General features: G+C 37.3%; 1 protein-coding gene across 1 annotated transcript in view; it reads right to left on the bottom strand.

Annotated features, from left to right (window-relative positions):
- Window positions 1–17,336, bottom strand: part of EPS15 (epidermal growth factor receptor pathway substrate 15) — a 56,216-nt gene extending 38,880 nt beyond the window's left edge. The window contains 5 exon segments of the mRNA XM_039319781.1: window positions 177–272; window positions 2,067–2,114; window positions 3,206–3,295; window positions 4,836–4,877; window positions 17,159–17,336. Of these exon segments, the coding sequence (XP_039175715.1) occupies window positions 177–272; window positions 2,067–2,114; window positions 3,206–3,295; window positions 4,836–4,877; window positions 17,159–17,185 (303 nt within the window). The 5' untranslated portion in view covers window positions 17,186–17,336.
- Window positions 17,337–22,915: the final 5,579 nt, after the last annotated feature.

Genomic DNA, 22,915 nt, shown 5'->3' with positions numbered 1-22,915 from the left:
TTTGAATAAAATAAACATTTGAAACAAAAATCTTCCATCACTAAACAATTAAGGCCCAATCCAGGCAAACACAATTACATAACAATGTTTAACTTGTTGAGAGTATATGCTATGCAAAGCAATGAACAGTTTTCTTTGTACTGTAATGGATTAACTCATTTTTTAAAGTGTCTTACAAATCTAGGTGGAGGAACAGGCCGGTTAAGACTACTCAGCGAAACATCCAATCCATTCTGTGCACAGGCTACAAGTCTTAAAGCCACAAAAAATTCCTATAAAGGGAAAAAAAAGTAATATAAAACAGTTTTATAGACAATGCATGGTTAATTCAAATCTCAAGCATCAAGTATTTTTTTAAAAAAATTTTTTGCACTGCACTGTGCATTGATATGAACTGAAGTTTGCCCTTGTTTTTCAAATTATTTTGTTATCAAAATAATGTGATTTGTTCCCTAAACAGTTTTTAAAGTATAAATTGGAAGAGGGAAGCACACAGAGGACTCATGTAATTAATAGGTTTTCTTGTCTGTTTATAAACTTTTCTATGCTAGACTATGAGAACCAGTGCACGTTTCCCAAAAGGCTTAAATGTATAATTTATTATTCTGTCATTTGTAGTCTTTCTCTTTTAAAAGTCTCTAAAAGTAGAGACTTTTAATGATATATAATACCAAATATATTTTGCTCCCATCTATTAGACGTAATATAACAAGGAGTGCAGACTTAATGAGAAATTCTATTTGCATCTTTGTCTATCTTCTATTTTGTAAGAGTTCTGCTGAATCAGGTCAAGGGTCATTAAGGTGAGTGTCCTATGTGGCCAAGCAGAGGTCAAAATATTCCACACCTTCTACCCCCAGTGCATTCCTGCCAGAGGCAATTAAGTAATTTCTCAGAAGTTTGCTGTCTGCTCCAATCTATGCCTGCTCCCTCCTGGTTATGTGACTCACAGCAGAATGTAGGCAACTTATTTGTGCTTCCAAGCATGCATACATGTGCGCGCACACTCACATATACAAAGTGACAGAGACAAGATGAGGGAAAAGTAAAAATGCTATTTGATTACAAAGAAGCAAATACGGGAACAGCTGGAAGACTCAAATCCAGGAAGTCCCTTCCAGCACTCGCACAACATCTGTCCAACAACTTTAACACATGTAAATGATAACCCCCCCCCCCCCAAAGCCAGGCTTTTAGCTACCACGTCAGCAAGGGACAATCCTGAATAGAATTTGCACCTCAGACAGTATCTGCTGGGACTCTCTGTATAAATGGGGCCACAGTATCCTTCAGACAGTATGACTGCGAGGCCCCATGTCAAACCATAGATCACATTGTAACTGGCTGCAAGCTGAGGGCATATATTGGTCCAGTATCTGATTTTGTTTAATATAAATGATGCTGTGCGTCAATGCTTAGATGGCCTAGACCAGTGGTTCTCAATCTGTGGGTCGGGACCCCATTTGGGGTCGAAGAACGACCATTTCACGGGGGTCGCCAAACAACGCAGTCCGCCATTTTTTCCCCCTTTTCCTTAGCTGTGCTATTCCCTTTTATTCTATTGGCTTTTGAAAGCCAATAGAATAGACTCTCTTGAATAGAGTCTAATTCTATTGGCTTTCAAAATTGCCAATATTGTCAATATTGCCCTGCTGAGCCTGCCAAAAGTCCCATTCTGCAAACGGTGCTGCACCAGTTGAGTAGTCCTCGACTTACGACCAGTTGAGTAGTCCTCGACTTACGACCGGTTGGGGGTCGCGGCATTAAAAAGGTTGAGAACCACTGGCCTAGACATTAGTATTTGAAGATATATTTTATTGTGTTTTATTAATCTAGGTGATTTGTTAATATAGATTACTAGCCCATATGCTAAATACATACATACATACATACATATAGAATTTCAAGGCTATTTTCTACACATGCTCCCCTACCTTGTTAATAAAACAAAGACAGATGTTCACACTATAGTCAGATACGGAAATCTCTTTAAACTATTTTGAGAGAAGCTTTTTCCTGTTGTTATTTCATAACTGTATTTATATACAGAAGAAAATATGTCTTACCTGTTTGTTTAAGATACCTTTGCCATCTGTATCAGCAAGGTCCCAAACCTAAAATATAGTTAGATAAAAGAAGAATGTGAAGTGATGCCAGAAAGTTCTTCTATTCATCTTATCAATCTATTTTTAAAACGTCATATTTATTATTGGCAATAGTTTCAATACTAATACAGCTTAACTTTTTAATCTTAGCTAATAGAGATTACAATATCACACTGACTAGAAATCAATCTGAATCAGGTTTTAGTTTTTGAATGTCTTTAAAAATTAAATATTTTCTATGCATTTAAAAATCTTTAGATTACGCTAAAGCTTGGAGAATCTTTCATACAATTTAATCAAGTAATAATTTCATTTTCAATATGCAGCTACTAAATACTCTTGGACACACTTCAATATTGGATTCACTTCAAGTAATCACTTTAAAATTATTACTTTCCAAGAACAGAAAAATAACAGAGTTGGAAGAGACCTTGAAGGTCTTCTAATCCAACCCTTGCTCAAGCAGGAAACTATACCAGGGGTTCTCAACCTTGGCAACTTTAAGACTTGTGGACTTCAACTCCCAGAATTCCTCAGCCAGCTTTGCTGGCTGAGGAATTCTGGGAGTTGAAGTCCACAAGTCTTAAAGTTGCCAAGGTTGAAAACCCCTGCTCTATACCATTTCAGACAAATGGTTGTCCAATCTCTTCTCAAAAGAGATTGGACAACCATTTGGAGCCCCCACAACTTCTGATTAATTCCATTTTATAATAATATAATTTTATATATACATATGTATCTTTAATCAGTGGAACTTAATCATTTATTTTATACACACACACACACAGAGACACACACGCATACATATTTAATTAAAAAAATAAAAGATTAAGTTCCACTAATTACAGAAATGATTAAAGAAATGTAGCTACAACTCCTATGCAGAATGTAACACTAAAACAAATTGTTAACAAAATAGCAATAATATGCAGGATCAAATTGAATCTTTATTTCAGTCATAGACCAGCATAAGATAATATCAATAAGAATTACAATAACAACACAATCTGTGAAATGTAAAAGATTCTGCAAGTTACAGTGCTTTTATTTCTGTAAAAGCCAAGATAGATGATTATCCCCTTATCTGAAGATATCAATACCTTTCCAAGTATCAAATCTGCTAGTCCTGATTTTTTCAAAAAGACAGCTGCATCAGAAGCCAACACTCTTCCAGAATTACTAGGATCAACCTGCCAAAAGAGGCCATACAACTAATTAAAACAAGCAAATCTTTTAAAAATATAGTTTTAACAAAAAATTTATTAGCTCAGAAAATAGAGTAAAGAATGATGGAATATTTAATTATGCTGCATGCACAATACTGTAGAGCCATATATACCGTATGCTAAAATCATGGCATTGTACATATATAGTTACAAAAAGTTACATCTATAATAACTTTTAACAAATAAATGTTCAAACACATCTATCCAGCTCCCAGATGTTATAATTGCTTCTAAAACTTTACTTGCCCTAGAGCAGGGGTCACCAACCCCCGGTCTGTGGATCAGTACCAGGCCGCAGCATGCCAGCAACTGGTCTACACAAACAAGGAAAGCCCCATCCACAGGATGTAGGCAGCACACAAAACCACGCCTCCTCTGGTCTGTGGAAAAACCTACCTCCATGTAACCAGTCTTGGTGCCAAGAGGGTTGGGGACTTCTGCCCTAGAGTCAATATACTAAAGATATATTGGTTGTTTTCCTGTATGTGTTTCATTTCCCAAACTAGATAACGTTATCAGTGCTAGAAACAACCAAACTCAGAAAGCACCAAGGACCTCTCACTTCCAAGACAGTTTTCTATTTCAAGATGCCTCTCATTCTAGTATCTATATAATCTCCATAGATGAAAGTGATGTAACTCTTAAGGCTGAGATCCCAATTTGATCTCACAGGTCACCTACCTTAGTATGCTCCAGCTTTCTGCCTCATTTCTTAAAATAATAAAAAATGGAAAACTAGATATCTTGAAAGCCATTAGCTTCTATCAATTTGGTTTTCAATACTGTCTCCTCAAATGCGCCACAGAGGAACTTACAGAATATCAATTTTGTTGAATTTTGTATTATTCTGAAGTATTATTTGAAACTGTTTTAATTATAATTTTATGTACAGTACCTAGAATCTCTTAGATTAGGATGGTAAAGAAATCAAATAAAAAAGTCAAGGGAAGGGAAGGGAAAAGGGTAACCTTGCTCTAAAGTCCAGAGAAAGGGCAAATATAATTGAAGAATAGCAAAGTCTGTAAGCGGATATGAATAGACTCACTGCACAAACTAGTTTTCAAATAATTATCTACATTCTCTGTGATTTTATAGACCTCAAAATTTCTATATATTATGCTCACTGTAATTAAATGTTTGCATTCTGCTCATTTAAAGGCATAATTCTCAAAACAATAGATCTTTCTTTTAAAATTCTTGCATATTTAACTTTAAAACAATCTCTTTTGACACGGGGGCATGAAGTACATTAGTACTGATAAACTTTATATTCAAACAAATCTCTTAAACAACTATAAAGTTTGAATTGGAATTATTCTGTCCATTGTCCTTTGATTTTGTGTTAAGATATAAAATTAACTTTTAGCACACTTAAAATGCTGGTTTTACTCTATAAACTGCAAAAGTGTTTTTTTTAATTCTATTTAAGGCAATTAAGCACAACAACCAAATGAGAAGTTATTTTATTTTAAAATAAAAGCAAAGAAAACAAGCCCACACTTACCTGATGATAATATTTTTCGTATACTGGATTTGCACTTGACAGCTAACAAAATATAATAATATATTATTGCTCAATTTTCCAAACTGCTTAATTTTAAAAATATAATAGATTACAACAATTAGATAAACATTCAAAAACTAAAGATATAAGTATAAGCATAGAATTAACTTAATTATGAAGTCAAAATGGTAATAGATTCCCTTTTATATGAAACAACTATTGTAAAATACAACAAAATATTATGATTAGCCTGAGCCTATGCCATAAAACTCTTTATGCTGAAAGACATTTCTGTTAAATTTTGTGTTTAAGGGTTTGACAGTTGTTCTGAAACATAAATTCAGTAGGGTATTAATGTAAAATATATGAAATTACTTAGCATCCTAATTATTTATTCTTTTATTCCTATTTCATATCAGCCAGTCTTTTGCAGAATAGGAAGTCTCAGCCCACACATTTTCAAAATCATAGTATTAATAGTATTAATATTTATATTTACATCATGTATTAATCCCAACCACTGACACAGTTTACAATAGGAAAACCTTACAAGGCAATATGTCATGTAAAATCATGGAAGTTACACATCAAGAGACAAGATTACTTAATTGGCTATGGCACAACAGAATGTTAAAACAATTCAGCTCAAGTTATCTATTTATAAGTGAATTACTGTGATCTCTTGGTTTTCTTTCTTTTACAGGCACTTTTTGCACATGCTTCATTTCATAGTCAGTTTGAACACAAAAAAATTCACTCACAAAAAGGTAGCACTCATGTACACATGGAGTCATTATTGGCTCCATTATTGTTTGTGCAAGTGCAACAACTTATTGATGACAACTATAGATATGAAACAGTCCTTGGTTGCTCTACTGTTACTTACAATACATCTGAGCAAAGATCAATTATTAAAGACATCACAATTCCATTGATACAACTGAATACATTTAGGATCATCACTTGGGTGCAACCTGTGTGCCAAAATCTACATATACTCCATTAGTAAAAGGTTGAGGTTGTGTGTTATTATCTTATTCTACTGACCCCAAGTGTCGGAAATCTATGCTTTTCTATCTCTTTTCCCCTTTCTCCTTTCCCCTACACTTTTTCTTTTTCCTATCCCTATCCCAGGGATAGGCAACCTTGGCTGGCTCAGGAATTCTGGGAGTTGAGGTCCATTAGTCATAAAAGAGACAAGGTTGCCTACCCCTGCCCTATCCCCTTTCCTATTTTCCTATTATTTTCTTTTTTTAAAAAAATGTATTTGTATTTTATATTTTGATAAATAAAAATTTGAAATGTTACAAAACCTACACATACTCCATCTTTGAGGAGGTTGTTATTCATAAATTTCAACATTTACATTTTGAGGGTGACTTATCATGAGGAAAATAAGCAGTAAAATCATATTTTCTTTAGGCTCAAAACAACTGCCCACTCCTATCTATGTTATGATGTTACAATTTTCTATAATGGCATTTCCTCCCCTACACACACAAAAAAATTGGATGGTGGTCCGTGGCCAAAAGGTTGCCCAATCCTTTCCTACAACCTTATAACAAAAATAGAAATTCTTCCTCCCTGAAGTATTATCTCTAAAATTGCTTGGAACTTCATTCTGAGAATCTGTATTTCACCATTAGTCACTGTAAGTATGTGAAACTGTTCAATATTAGCTCAAATACTTCAAAATTTTAATTTAATTTAAATCAACAAATACAAAGGGGCAAACAAGAGAGTGACAAAAGTTGTAGTTCTAGGCTTTAATAGGGCATTAGAAGAGCCCTACTAAAACAGGAAATAAGATTTAATGATTTATTTAGGCCAACATTCCACGTTATGCAATGACCAATTGGATGTACCTGATAAGTTCACAAGTTTAGATGGAAAGAAAATAACCCTTTCCTCTGTCATTTCCTAGCAACGGTATTTTATTTGTATCCCTTTATTATTTTTACAAATAATTTCTTTGCTATGGTTTATATGCCCCGCCAATCCAGGATGACTCCAATATACAGTGGGCATGCTGAATATAACTGGGATAATAGTAGTAAACAATCATCAATAGTAGTAATCATTAGACGACTTCTGAGGAAGGTTACTGAAGAAATGACATGTACATATGACAAACCAAGAAAACAACCTGGTTATTTTTTTCCCACTGGATTTACAAGAGACGCTTGTTTTAAAGCCTAGAAGAAGTCTGTGTGATGGGACAAAGATGTGATGAAGAGAAATCAAATCTTATGACATCTGAATGAACTAAAGATCAGGACTATTAGAAGTAAAGGAAAGGAATATAAAGTTGGTTTATTTGAACAAAATTAAAATAAAATGTTTTTACTTCTGGCAACTCTTTATGGATTTCCTGCTGACACCAGGACTGAAAAGATGAGGTTTATGAATAAGAGATGGAATATGGAATGAAGAAATACATATTTGTAATTTCAGAGGGGGTAAAGAGTCACTAAATTTGTTTATACTTGTCATAAAAGTTGGAAGTCACTTCTTTATACAGGTAATCTTTAACTTACTATCACAATTGGGGCTGGAATTTTGGTTGTAAGTCATTGCAGTCATAAATCAAGGCACCATTTGACCAAACTTCATTTTATGACTGTTTTTATGATGGATAAGTGAACCACATGGTTGTAACTACAAACCCATTTTATCCATCAGGCATTTTTGCTGGGTTTTACCAGAAAATGGCAAAATTGTCATAAAATGTGACCATAGGATGCAAGCCACCTGCCAATGCCCTAAGTGTGATCATGTAGCAGCAGGGATAGTACAGCAGTCTTAACTTCGAAGATAGGTCCTAAGTAACTTTATTTGAGTCCATCGTAACTTCAAACAGTCATTAAGTGATCAGTCGTAAGTTAAGGACTGCCTGTATATTTCTTTTTCTTTTCTTTATTACATTCTTACCTTTCTCTTCCTTTTTTCTTGCAGTTTTTACTCCTTTCTATTCTCTTAAATTTAGTTTGTATTAGATTTTACTATTATAACCAAAATTCTTAAAAAATACACATACAAACACGTACACAATAATAATTAATGGTCTGATTCTGCAGGAAATTTTAAAATCTTCTTATATGACCAATCATAACACATTACAAAGTTTAATTATATAATGTGTGAAAAAGTATTTATTTATGAAGGTCATTATCTCTCTGCATTTAGTTTTAGTGGATGACCTTGAATTCTAATACTATATTTGTTAGAGTCAAAACTTCCCTGTCTCAAGGTTAAGTATGTCCTGTGTGATTGCATAAGCCTCAGTTACTGTCTCCCTTATCTATCTTCATTCCAGTCCCAAACCCCCAATGACTGTAGTCTAACCCCACAGAGGAGTTGCTCAGACATCTAATCATTCTGGTTGCTTCTTCTTTCCATTATTTTCTAGTGCTATAATATCCTTTTTCAGATGCACTGGTCAGAGCTATATACAACAAATACAAACTCATCACAAATTTGCATGCGGACATTTTGTATCAGCAGTTCTACTTTCAATTCTTTTCCTAATGATTCCAAGCATGAAATTTGCCTTTTGTTTCTCCTTCTCTACTCTTAATACAGTAATTAATATTGTCACATCTTAAGGCCAATTACAGCAAAGTCATCATTTTCAAATAAAACATTTATTTAAAGCTGTTACTTTTGCATAGGAAACATATGCTCTTTCACATCCTGTACTTTAACATTCATTTTAACATCCCAAACATCTTTAGTCAGCAGATATATAAAGAATAAGATTTCAGAAAAACTAACACATCCCTATTTGAATTATATGCCTTGGATTACACTTCTCTTTTCGAACTTTACGTTCAAAAATGTTTTTTTTTTAAAAAAAATGAAAAATGTTTGCTTAGAACTTCTCCGAATCAGGCCCTATAGGCTAGAAAATGTACAGGTAGCTGTTGCTCACAACTGCCTTGCTTAACATCCATCCACAGTTATAGAGTGCTGAAAAATAACTTTACAGCGGTCCTTGTGCTCTCTGAGCTTGTTTTCTTGCAAATGTTTCATTATCCTAACTAGGTAATATCTAGTATGGAGTGCTGCTTGCTGGCTGTTTATATTCTGGTGTCTTGTCTCTCTGGATGGCTGGAGGTGGTCTTAGGGGATTCTTTGGTTGGGTTTTTTACTAATGGTTCTGTGGCAGTTTCTTGATTAGGGTATTGCTTACTTGATTGTTGGTCTGAAAGTGACATTAGAGTTAATCTATGCTGATCTGAGTGATGATTACTGGTGGAGAGGTGCTGGAGTTTTTTCTCTTTTGGGCTGGTTGATTGTCTTTTTTGCATAATCTATAGATGATGCTAATGTCTATGTGCCTATTGATGGCTGATTTGTCAGAGAGCCAGGTTTCTAGAAATTCCCTGGCATTTTTGGATTTGGCCTGCTCTAGGATTGTCACTTTTTCCCAATTGTAATTACGGTTAAATCTGTCTATATGTTGTGAAATTAAAGAATTTTCATCATGCCTTTTGACTGCCTCTCTCCCCTTCCTAGACATCCTGATCAGCAGAGACCACAGTGGCAAACAAGAAACACAAGTTTACAGAAAAACTACCCATACTAACCAGGTGCTCCACTACCAAAGCAGTGCCTAAATCTGTCTATATCAGCGGTTCTCAACCTTTTTATACAGCGACCCCCGGCCACTCGGACGCACCGCGCATGCGCACCGCGCCACACCCCATGCGTAGCGGCGCCCCATGCACGCCGCGCATGTGCGGCAGCGCCCCCTGAGGGGGAAAAATGGCGGATCGCGTTGTTTGGCGACCCCCATAAAATGGTCGTTCGACCCCAAATGGGGTCACGACCCATAGGTTGAGACCGCTGGTCTATATGTTGTAAAATTAAAGAATTTTTGTCATGCCTTTTGACTGCCAGTTGGTGTTTATGGATGAGTTCTGCCAGTCTTCTGCCTGTAGGTCCTCATAGTGGTTGTTGCAGTTCTTACATGTATGTTGCAGATGACTTCTGTTTTTTCTTCTGGGGTTGCTGGGGTCTTTAGGTTTACTTAGGATGTTTGAAGGACTTCAGTTGGCTTATGTGCTACACCACAGGTGTCAAACTTGCCATGTGACGTGTCGCAACGTATCGTGGTTTTTTTCGCATTGCCGGAGCTGGGGTGAATGTGGCCTCCGCCGGCCGTTTGACACCCCTGTACTACAATGATTCCATGTGGTTGTAGTAGTCTATTTGTGGTATATGAGATATTTTTGATGTATGGCAGCGTAATTCTTTTTAGGGTTTGTGTTGATTGTGCTGTATTGGGTTGAGTGGTCAGGGACTTTTTGATGAAGTTGCATAGGTATCCATTTAGTTGGAATGTGTTGTATAGATGCTCCATTTCCTTTTTTTTGCTGATCTGGGTTGCTGCAGTGAGTTTGGGCTCTTTTAAATAAAGTTCTTATACAGCTTCTCTCGTGAGAGATTGGGTTGTTGCTTTGGTAGTGGAGCACCTGGTTAGTATGGGTGGTTTTTCTGTAGACTTGTGTTTCTAGTTTGCCACTGTGGTCTCTGTTGATCAGGATTATCCAGGAAGGGTAGTGAGTTACTGGCAATCAAAAGGCATGACAAAAATTCTTTAATTTCACAACATATAGACAGATTTAACCATAAAGACCTGCAAACAGAGGTACAATAACTATGGCAAAAAAAAGCAAAGATATACCATTAGTAATAAGTGCCTTGCGTGCAATTCCAAGGCATGTTGAGCACCATTTGAACATCATTGGCATTGACAAAGTTGTCATTAGTCAATTGTAAAAGGCAGCTTTACTTGGAACAGCCTACATCCTAAAACAGTACCTTTGATATTACCGTACTTTCCGGCGTATAAGACGACTTCTGAAAGCGTTGAAATCGGCATCGAAGTTGGGGGTCGTCTTATACGCCGAGTCGTTTTATACATCGGAAATAACGGTATTTTCTGGTGTATAAGACGACTTTCTAGGCATGCGACTTGGCGCTGAAGTCGGGGGTCGTCTTATACGCCGGAATATACGGTATTAAAAAAACAATATTTGCCTATCTCAGGTCCTTGGGAAGGACTCAATGATTGGATCAAAATGCCAAATACAGTCTAAAACATCTGGCTGAGCAACCAATAATTATTGCTTTCCAAGCCACCTAACTTTTTAAAAATAAACTATGATATAGTTTGAATCTAGATCATGCTTCTACTATAGCTTTCCTAATGCCTTCATTCTGGTTCATAGGAAGAATATTATCAGCGTTTCCCTGTGGCACTTCTGTCAAGATAAATTTCTTGAACCTGCTAGTTTTTTTATAAATCTGTTGGTTCCACAGATTTACTATACCTCCTCCTAGTTATGATTGTAGTATGTCTCCTATTTGTGACTTAATTATCTCTTTGCTGTTTTTACAAATTTTATTTCCATGTTCTTGCTGTCAGCCACTATTACAATTACTTATAACGGGAATTAAATACTGAATACAGCCAAAAAAGTTATGCGAACTTATGACTGAAATTATCTTACTGATTAAAACTTAAAATGAAGCAATTTTAAAATAGACTATATTTTTTTATATGTGGTATAGTCACTTTAACTAGGGCTTTCGGCAGATAATGCATTAGGTCAACCAAAATAGTAACAGTTTTTGCATGTTTTTACATTGAGAGTACTTTCAGGAATTATGAAATTAAAATTGGAAAGTGATAAAGATCTGGGTATTAAAATGACTTACCACCCAGTGAGGAAGTCTGCTATAAAGTTTATTAGGAAAAAAAATCCCCAAAAGGAAGGGAAAATGAGGAGGGAAATTTTAGGCTAGCTAATGCAACTTCAAAAAAGCTGGTTCAGCAAATTAGGATCTCTGTTACCACAAAGTATTTCAATAATTCTTTCTTTTTAAAACACCAGTGCACAAGATCTAGGTCATTCAGTCCTTATTTTGTTACAATTTTTCTAAAATTGTTAGCAGAGTTGATCTTCCTTTGCAAGAAATTTTCTGCATAAAGTTTTGATATATAATGTACCTCAGAAAGCATGACTGTATCCTTTTGTAAGCCACCAGCTTCAACCAACTCTTAGCAGTTTACCTCATAAATCATAAAATCAACACAATGAAATAAGCAGAGTAATATAATAAAAAACAGGCAACATAATAGAAACTCACAGTGCTACACAATCAAAGTATTAGGCTCCAAATATCTAGCAAAAGAGCCATTTTCAAGGTTTCCTAAATAAAAGGAGCATAACTATAACTTAAACCTGTTCCATACGGTGGGAGCCTATTAAAGAAAATATTGCCTTTGGGATCCTATACTTCTCACCTCCTAACCCTGGAGTAGTCTAACTCAGGGGTCCCCAACCCCCGGTCTGTGAACCGGCACCGGTCCACAGCATGGCAACAAGCAGGCTGCACAAACAAACAAAGCTCCATCCTCTGGATGCAGGCTGTATTCAAAGCCACGCCCCTCCTCTGGTCCGTGGAAAAATCTTTCTCCATGGCACTGGTCCCTGGTGCCCAAAAGGTTGGGGACCTCTGGTCTAACTAACCTGACCACCAGAGACAGGTGAGAAGTCAGTCTTGAAAATATCTAGAAACCAATGGATGCAAAGCTTTACAAGTTGAAATTAGCACTTTGCATGGCCCTTGGAAGCCTATTGGCAAGTAATTAAATGCTTGCAACAGTGGTGTAACTTGGCTGTAGTTACCTCTCCCATGCAGTGAATTCCATACATACACCTCTCATCAGTTATGTCATGTTATTTATCTGAACAACTGATTTTGCTACACTAACACAATTTGTTTGCTCCAAAATGTCATTGATGCTAAACAGTTTTTTTACCTCAAACGTAAGCTAATTTCTGGTAGCTAAAGACCCACACCAGGTTTTGAGCAGCATATCAGGGGCCAAAATCTCAAAATTGATGCAAGTACCTTCTCTTCCCCCCCCCCTTAATGTTTTAATTTTTATTTACTCTTCTCAAGCTTTACTTTACTTTACTTTTTCACATTTTATTTTAGTGGCAGCTTTTTGCTAATAACAATATCCCCTCTCCTAAAACATATCCCTTAGTAAAATTATTTGGAAGTTACATATTTAATTTGTACTATTATTAATATTCAATATAACAATCAAATTTATGAAACACTGGATTGCTAATTAAGTTAGGATGTGATCAAATGAAACAAAAAGTTTTTATCTTTAGAAAGACTGTAGCTGATGGTCATTTATTTCAATTTCTTCAGAAACATAGAAATGATTGCAAAAAATACATTAAAATGTTAAAGCCCTTTACCTGAAGTAATAATTCGGCTCTTACATAGTTTATTTATGTAAATCATTTTTTAATAATCCATTACTGAAGAGTGATAACTTATCATGCTCCCAGCAGAATTACAGGTAAGAATTAAATGTCATTTGCAATTTGGGTAACTAGGAGTTTCAGGCAACAGCCCTCTGCAACATTCCTTTCTTGATACTTCAAGGAAGCCTAAGAGTAGACTGTATATATATATATATATATATATATATATATATAAAACTCTGAATCATTATTGAATATATTGCTCTGAAAATACAACCACCAGTAATATTTAGCTCATAACCAAAAGAGTTTCTAGAGTTTCTAATTTTGAAACTGATTTCCAAGTCTTTAAACCAGGGATGTCAAACTGCCGGCCCGTGGGCCAGATGCGTCATGTCAAAATTGCGCCTACTACCCCATTGCCAGCAATGGAAAAAAAGTCGCGATATGTCGCAACACATCACATGATGTTACGAGTTTGACACCCCTGCTTTAGACAATGTATAATGCTGTCATACCTGATTTTTTTCCCTCTTCTAATACACATGTGCTTCACCTGCTTGAATGGATAATTACAAAATTGAAGTATAAAAAAGATTTTTATACAGTTAAAATATTTGCTAGAAAATTAGAAAAACCTTCTGTTTTTCTATTATTTTTAGTTTTGCATCACTGTAAATAGTAAATGAAGAAACATATTGTGTAATGCTAAAACATATATCAAGTTTCAGCATTTTACATTAAATATGTCATCAAAACTGGAAAACAAAATAATCTAACAATTATCCTGCAATTTTCACAATCTACAATTTCCCTTCAAGGGAATTTTCCCAGTTCAATTAAAAATATTTATATTTTTGCATCTGCCAGGGCTTAACAAATGAGTGTATTATAGATCACACATCACAATATTGTAAAAAGGGTAATTGGAAAAGAAATAATATAAAGAAGTCAATATATATATCCAAGTTTAACAAAGGCTGCTTGGACATACATTCTCTGACCTGAAGCTAAATGGATGCAGTGACCTTAGGTGATATTTGGCTATAGTAGAAGCAAATTGGTTTTCAAAAGTAAATAAAGTTCCTAAATTGTAACCGTCATATTCACACGTAATATTCTAAGTTTTAAGCACATAGCTATTTCAATTATATTAAACTATTAGTATACCCTAGCTCAGTTGCACAGCTTTATCCGTCTTTTTACCGAATACTATTTCAATTCACATTCTATTTCCTTAAGACTTTCTGCTTTGAAGAGAAAAAGTTTAGAGATCTGAGATTTTCCAGTTATAATTAGTGCAAAACATGTTTTCACTTTCAAAGCAGAATTATATCAAATATATGCAATATGTTAGGTAAATGGGTACTTGACTAGTTGTGACTCAATATGCTTAAGTTTTTGGTTCTGCATTTTGTACAACCCAGGGAGATAAGCTACTTCTATAAACCAAAGTTCACTTAATCATGAATTAGTGAGTTGCAGTTGCTTTAAATTTCAGTTGTTGAGAACTGACAATAGTAGCTGCTTTAGGTCTTCATATCACATTTAAACTTATAGAAGCTGCTAAACATGCTGGAGGGTGGGGGAAGAGATATAGGATGGAAACCCATATGATAGCACTAATGTATTTGCTGCTTTATACTAGCCTCACTTTTGTTCATATATTCATTCTCTAATTTCATTCCCATTTCATCAACATGGTAAAAACTCCTTTCAGTTAAAAATCAACTTCTGGTGACAGCATCTGTGCAATTTTCTAATAAACAAATATAGAAGTTTTTTTCTTCAGTTCAATCGGATCTGATTCTCTAATACTACATGGGCAAGTCCCTACAGTTTTCTTGGCAAAGTTTTTCAGAAGTGGTTTGCTATTGCCTCCTTCCTAGGGCTAAAAGAAAGTGACAAGCCCCAAATCATCCAGCTGGCTTTGGGCCTAAGGACAGACTAGAACCACAATTTCCCAGTTTTTAGCCTGATGCATCAACCAGAAGGGGATGACAGAGAATGAGGTGGCTAGATGGAGTCATTGAATCAGTAGGTGTGAGCTTAAATGGATTCCAGAAGATGGTAGAGGACAGGAAGCCTGGAGGAATGTTGTCCATAAGGTCGCGATGGGTCAGACACGACTTCACAACTAACAACAACAACATCAACCACTATGTCATGGGTCTCCAAACTTGGCAACTTTAAGACTTACGACTTCAACTCCCAGAATTCCTCAGCCAGCCATGGAAATTCTGGGAGTTGAAGTCTACAAATCTTAAAGTTGCCATATCTGGAAATCCCTGTACTATACCCAACTGGCTCTCAAATTAGAATAGCAATTTCAAATTTCATTTGATGGCTCCATGTGCTAGCATCTTATGATAAACACTGTGGAGCAGTGTTTGATATGAACCAGGGTTGTCAAACTGCCAGCCATGGGCCAGACGTGTCACGCAGAAGCTGCGCCCACCCCATTGCCGGCAATGGCAAAATAATCACATGATGTCGTGAATTTGACATGTCTGATATAAACTGACCCTAACATCTAACTCAGGGGTCTTCAAATTTGGCCCTTCTATGACTCATGGATTTCAATTCCCAGAATTCCTCAGTCAATGTGCCTGGCTAAGGAATTCTGGGAGCTGAAGTCCATGAGTCATAAAAGGACCGAGTTTGAAAACTCCTTGATCTAACTTATGTGATCCTACATAAACTGCTTTCTTTACTTAAATCCACAGTAAGATGGAGTATAAATCCAATTTATACTGAAGATTCTAAGAACTGCAGATTCATGTAGTAACTAACATTTTACATCTCCCATTCTAAAAGTTAAGTGTTCATATATCAGTCGCTCTGAAGTGCATGACTCATTTCTATGCATATGAAGTAGGAATTCATATACTTGAATTTCAATTAGGAGCACAATTTGGGATTTTCCCTCAGTAATTCTATATTACCCAGTAGCATCTAGAATCACTATAATGAAAAATAATAATTTAAAAAATATTTGTTTTTGCTTGCCCTTACAGAAACCTTGAAAAATAAGCTACTGCCCTTCAACTACAGTTATGAAGCCCTTCCTTTAATTTACTATTTAGCACACCTCTGCTGTTATGAGACACCTTCTGAGCAATATATCTAACATTTTCAACACCAGAAATCATATCAAAAGCCCAAGTGGAAAAGAAATATATGGGCCTAAAATGAGTATGTCTCTCCTAATAAACTGAAGGAATTGATAAGAACAGATCACAAACTGAGAAGCAATCACATGGACTATGGGCATGAAGGAAATCCAGCAATATCCAGTGCCAGAAATGTAATCACCGGACTGGAAATGCCCACAAAGATTCCAAAACTGCGCACCATTGAAATGCCCATTGTAAAACAACCCATATTAGAGCACAGGATATGGTAACTTCCATACAGTATCCACACTGGAAAGGAGACAGAAATGAATGCCCGCTTAGGAATTGCAGGGAATCCCTCTCTGGCACTATTTTTGAGGCGGCATGAAGCGCTTCTGGAAGGTCGGTTCACTTTAGCAGCTGGGGAGGACGGCCTGAAAGGGGGCAGGCGAGTCCACACGGCATACAAGGCGTAGGCACGGCATAGTCAAAGAGGGCGGCTCGGCTCTCCGACTACAACGAAGTAGGTGGGGAAGAGACTATGAAGGAAAACCAAAGAAACGACGAGGGCGAGTTACGAAAAACGAGAGCGGGAAAGAGAAATGTGCCGCACATCGCGCCCCCAATGCAAACAATAACGCTCGGGCGGCAAGAGAACATGCGAACCGGGAAGGAGCCGGGCGGAAGCCCTACGACCAGCCCGTCCAGGCGGGGATACACGAAGATGGAAAGAGCTCGGAGCAGCGGACTACGACGACGACATTGCGAAGGAGATTCTGCGCCAGCGCTTGGAGGCGAGACCCCCGCTGCTCCTCGCGAGAGGAGGCCAGCTCAGCGTCTGGTTGCCTTCTACCTCCCCCGAGCTAAGCCCGCACACCTCAGCCCCCTTTTCTCATAAGGAAGCCCTTACCTGGGTCAGGGAAAAATGAGTGGCCATGCTGCTTCCATCATGCACCGCCCGAGCCGAAAGGAGAACCCCCGAAGACACCCAGCGAGGCCCGGCTGCCCAAGCAAGCCTTGCCAGGCTCAGCCCTCGCTCCCTCCAACTTCAGCAACTTCCCCGAGCTAGCCCGGCCTGGCCCCGCCCACTCGCTGCGCGACAAATCCCGGAGTCGGATTTCCCCGAAAGTCCGTCTGGATCGGAGCTATCGTTCCGTCCCTGAACTCGGCCGTAGAACGTTATTACACGACATATTTCTCCGGCCCGGATTATTCGGAACGGCTCCAGTTAGAGCAGCAACTGTAAATACGTGGCGTGGGTTTAAGAGGACGGGTGGACTGAAAATCGGTTTTCGTTGGGCCAGTTAGGATGAACTCAAGATAACCCGAGAGAGTCTAGGCGTGTTTATTCAGGGTAAATCCCACAGCATTCGATGGCGTTCTCAAGCTAAGTAAACACGGAAAGGATAGTTCCTTTAAGTATACAAAGCAGTTCCTGACAACTAAAAGAATTTTGAACTGGCCTGTGATGCTTAGTTCCATTTTTTTCAAACTACTTTAGAGCATTTGTGAATTATGCTTCTGCTGTGGCAGGCAGAAATTCCTTTGTCGATCTTCTCTGTAATAGGACAGTGCAGATCTATACATGCATATTCAAAAGTGAATTCAGATCTTCACACTTCTTGAATAGTAAATCAGTGTATTGTTTTTTTAAGTGAAGTCTTGCAGAAGCAATTTATAATAATGGACATGAGAAAAGAGTACCCAGAGATGCTCAGAAATGGTGTTAGATGCCCTCAGATATGTCCTTTTTAATCTCTGAATTCTGGAGAGTATGAATTTCTGTAAATAGGAGAATTATCTACAAATTACTAAGTTCCTCCTGAGGAGCTCCATTAAAACAAATGGAAATTGCCCAGTAGCAGGGGCAACCAGACACAAAACTTGTATTTATTTGCAAAATGTATTTGCCGCCTATCTACTCAACTTCCATCAAAGGACTCTACAAACTTACTTGACTTACCCATGTGATTTTCAATTAATATATCGCTGTCAAAATTCATATAATGTATTATGACAAAAATAAATAATGAAATGATTATACTGCATAATAAGCAATAAACAAGACAACTTAATGTTAGAATATTTCAATAAGCACAAGAAGTTGAGATCTGCCTTTTTATAATTTATTCCAAACTGTTTCTTATTCATTAGTTCATTGTGGTATTAAAAACCAATGTTTTCTTTACAAATTAACAATGACTAATGCCTTTTAGAATTAATTGGTCTATTCTAAGCGTTTAAGGCTTAGACTATTGTGCAAATCCAGCTATTCAACAAACCATGATTAAACAAGTCATAGTTTAACTGTTGAAATTCAGTTATACAAGTAGTCCTCACTTAACAACGGCAATTAAGACACAATTTTCTATTGCTAAGCAATATGATTGTGAAGAGCAATGTCATGTAATCACTATGATTAGCAGCATCAGTTATGGCAATTCCCAATTACTGCCATTAAGCCAATCACTGCAAGTTGTTAAGTGAGGACCTCACATGATCACGTATTTTCTTGCTGGCTTCCCCATTGACTTTGTTTGTGGAAACCCAGTAGGGAAATCATGATCGTGTGATGGTCAGAAATACTGTGATGGTCAGAAATCTGGGCCACTTGTCAACTGCCTGGATCATGATCACAGATCACAGGGACCCTACTGGAACTTTGAGGACTAGCTGTAAGTAAGACTCATTCAGTGCCATAGGAAGTTTGAACAGTTATTGAACAAATGGTTGTTAAGTAAGGACTGCCTGTATTATAAAGAAGAGCTATATTAAACTATCCATGACTATGTGAATAAGTTATAGTGGAGCCTTGAGTATAAAAATTGGACGGGTCTTTATTTAATAGAAGGCCATAAATCTCTGATTGGTGTGTTTGCAGAAGCTCTGTGTTAAGTAGACTGTGAAGTTCAAAAACATTTCAGAAGACAATGAAACACTACCCTGTAACTTTACCAAGAAAAGTGGATAGATGCAATCATTAGAAGTTGAACTCAACTTGAGGGCACCTTTATAATCACATGATAGAGTTGGTTAATAATGGAACTTCATGTTGAACTAATAGTCTTTCAGTACAACACAAAAATGAGATCCTTTCATTGTTGCTCACTCTTCATTGCTGGCCTATGTGTTTTCTATGAAATTTAAGTGATGCAGCTACAGAGGAGAGCCATCTGAGCTCCAAATTTGTAAACGTCTCAACAAGTTGATCTTTAGGGAACTAACTGAAGCATATTAAGATCCCAAGGCTTATGCAGCTCAGGGATTTCAATTTGCCACTTGGCAATGTTAAGTCTGGGGTGACTCGGGAGTTCATGGCCTCCTTGGCAACCATGGGTTTGTCTAAAGTCGTCACAGGCCTAATGCATACTGGAGGTCACACATTTCCTCAGGGCAGCTGAGACATGATCTGATTTTGGAGGACATAGTAATCACTTTCTTGCTCCTTTTCAGCTTATTGGTGCCACCCACACTGTCTTGGTTTTCTGAGGAGCTCCGAGAAATGAAGTGTGTGAAGAGATGCCTGAAGTGTGTAGGAGGAAGATGAAGAGTGAATCTGATTGAGGAAGACTATGAACCCATATTAAAGAATACATCATACTGATAATAAGGATAGCAAAATTTCTCTGCTTTTACTGTTTTTCAGTACCATTTTGGGCAACCCACTACTCCCTGTTGGAAAGGATGGGTCATAGGATCATCTCCAGGGATGCTGTGAGAAATATTTGTGCCATTTGGCAGATAAAGTTGCTCAGATCGGCTCAAAGTTGGACTGTTTGGTTCCTGTTGAGGTGCCTGGAAGAAGGCCTTGTAGAGGTAGTCCTCAATTTACAGCCATTGTTTGAAGTTACAAAGGAACTGACAAAAGTGACTTATGACTCGTCCCCACACTCGTGACTGTTGCAGCATCCCCAAAGCCCATGATCAGAATTCTGGTGCCTGGCCACTGGCATGTAGCTGCATCCTGGGATCACGTGTTCCCTCATTTCCGACAAGCAAAGTAAGTGGGGGAAGCTGGTTTTGCTTAATGATCACGTGATTCAGTTAACAGTTGCAGTGATTTACTTAACAACTGTGGCAAAATAAGTTGTAAAATCAAGTGCATCTCGTTTAACAACCTTCTTGCTTAGCAATGGAAATTCTGGTCCCAATTGTGATCATAAATCAAAGATTACTTATATGCTCATCTGTGAGTTTGATTCCGTGACTCCTGAGGATTCTGCACCATGTTAGCTTCACCACCTGCTTATTAGATATATGTCCTTCCTGGTAATGAAAATTACATGAAATTTGCCTTATAGTTGGTTCCATGTGATGATGTCAGCATCTTTCAGTAAGAAGGTGGTTCCATTAGCTTCAAAGGCGGCTGAGGTGCATTTTCTCTTCAAGAATCTATTGCTAGCCTCATCAGTCCTGGATAACTACTGTCCAGTCTCTAATCTTCCCTTTTTAGGGATGTTGGTAGGGAGAATACTTGGGCTTCAACTCCAGAAGATTCTGGAGGAAGTGGATTACTTGGACCCATTTAAGTTTCAAGCCAGTATGGAGACAGCATTAATCAAATTTCTTGATGATCTGTAGTGGGGCCAAGTTGTGGATGATGAGTCTATCTCTGTGTTCCTTGGTCTCTCAACAGTTTTTGATAACATCACCCATGGTACCCTTTTAGACAGCTTCAAAAATCTTCTTGGGAGATGGGCGACAAATTAATTTAATAAATAAATAAAAATAAAATAAAATAAAATTAATTTGTCGCCCATCTCCCAAGAAGATTCTTGAAGCTGTCCAAAAAGGGTACCATGAGTGATATTAATTAATTTGGGATGGAAGGCACTGTTTTATGGTAGTTCTTTTTTTCTGTGCTCAATTTTATATTGGCAACCAGATAGATCTTCAAAGGCCTTCCTCATTACAACTATGGTTACAACCGTGTCCTCCTCTTTGAATAGATGCTGTGAATGTTGGACTTCGAAACTGTGCACCACTTCTTTCCGGATAGTGCAACCCCATCCAGAATCAACAATAGAATATGCAGAATCAAGTATTTCCAAAATCCACTTGGCCTTACTAGAGTTCAGTCTGAGTATTTTCTTTTGCATCCAGACTCTGATAATGTTCAGACATGAAGATAGAACTTTGATGACATTGTTTGGTTGATCTAAAGTTAAGATATGCCAACTGATGACTTAAGGCTTCAATTAGATGTTTTCAAATAGGAGTGGGAAAAGTTGGATCCCAAGGCATCTTACATGTCTAGGGTTAGTTCTCTTTCCCCACCAATAACTGAAACTGGTCATAAAGAGAAACAAACTATCTCAACACTGTCATTTCAAATGTGTATGGAGATTCTCAATCATTGAGGTCATGGTAGTCCCAAAGATGCTTTTTCCAAAAGGCAACTGAACTTTTTATTTTAATGTTTCATTCCTCATCCAAGAAACTTCATTTCTGACTAGTGGAGTCGAATCCAACCTTTTAACGTGACCTCATATCTATTGGTAGGCAGTGCATCATGTTCAGCAGTGACTCTCTGGCATTCTGACTGCTACATTCTGGATTATCATCAGAGACAGCCCAATACAGAGCATACTACTATAGTCTAAGCATGTGTGATTGATGGCCTAAATCAGTGTATCACCATGATTTCATAGTTCAGATGGGTTACATATAGTGTATCCACATAAACTGGGCAAAGCTCCTCCAACCATAGCTTGCTGTTCTAGTGGGACCCATGAATCCAGAAGGGCCTGTAAATTGCAGATCTGTTTCTTCAGTGGGAATGTAGTCCTGTCCAGAGCAGTTGCTGGGGCTGTCAATAACGCAAAGTGTTCCTGGACAAAAAATATTTTTTTCTTGTTGGGATTCAACCTGTTTGTACCATGCTTGATAGTTCAAAGCTTTTAGTGACGTCATCAATTGGCATATCTTAACTTTAGATCAACCAGGTAATGCCATCAAAGTTCTGTCTTCATGTCTGGATATTATCAGAGTCTGGATGCAAAAGACAATATTCAGGCTGAACTCTAGTAAGGCCAAGTGGATTTTGGAGGTACTTGGATCTGCATATATTCTATTGTTGTGGGAAGTCTAATTGAACTTCTAATAGATGAGGGACAAATTCACATCTTCTAGGCCCTAGTCATCTACCCTAGTGATCAATGAGTATTTCCATGCCCAGGCCAGAATCCATACTGAAAGGGTTTCAAGTAACCCATTTAAATTAGGAACTTCTGTACAATAGCTGATTCCCAAATAGCTTCTCAATTTTCTTAGAACAGGGAAGTCAAATATTGAGTTAAAATTGCAAGAATGACTAGATAAAGAGATAGCTTCCTCAGAAGAAGTTGTACCACTCCCTCTTTCAAAGCATATGGTTCTTCACTCTCTGAGAAATGTCACCATCCCCTCACTCTGGACCATGACCTTTACAATAATGTTCATTGTATTGGGAAAAGTGATTGTTATTTCTTCTGTCTCATCTGCTGCTAGACATTTTGTGAATGGAGATGAATAAGCCTTGTCTGTGTTTGTGGCCTTTCCTTTATAAGACTTATTGGAAGGGATTACAACTATAGAGTAGTAATTATTAAAAAAATCATTGCAAGAAGAAACTAAAAGCAAAGTATAGTCATTCAATATTGGATAAAGTGTTGGTTAAGGAGCTTCT

This window comes from Crotalus tigris, unplaced genomic scaffold (assembly GCF_016545835.1).
Source record: "Crotalus tigris isolate CLP2741 ecotype Arizona unplaced genomic scaffold, ASM1654583v1 scf7180000023617.9722795, whole genome shotgun sequence".
Classification (NCBI taxonomy): domain Eukaryota; kingdom Metazoa; phylum Chordata; class Lepidosauria; order Squamata; family Viperidae; genus Crotalus; species Crotalus tigris.
The sequence above is the reverse complement of the archived record's forward strand: the minus strand, read 5'-3'. Positions and strand labels throughout refer to the sequence as shown.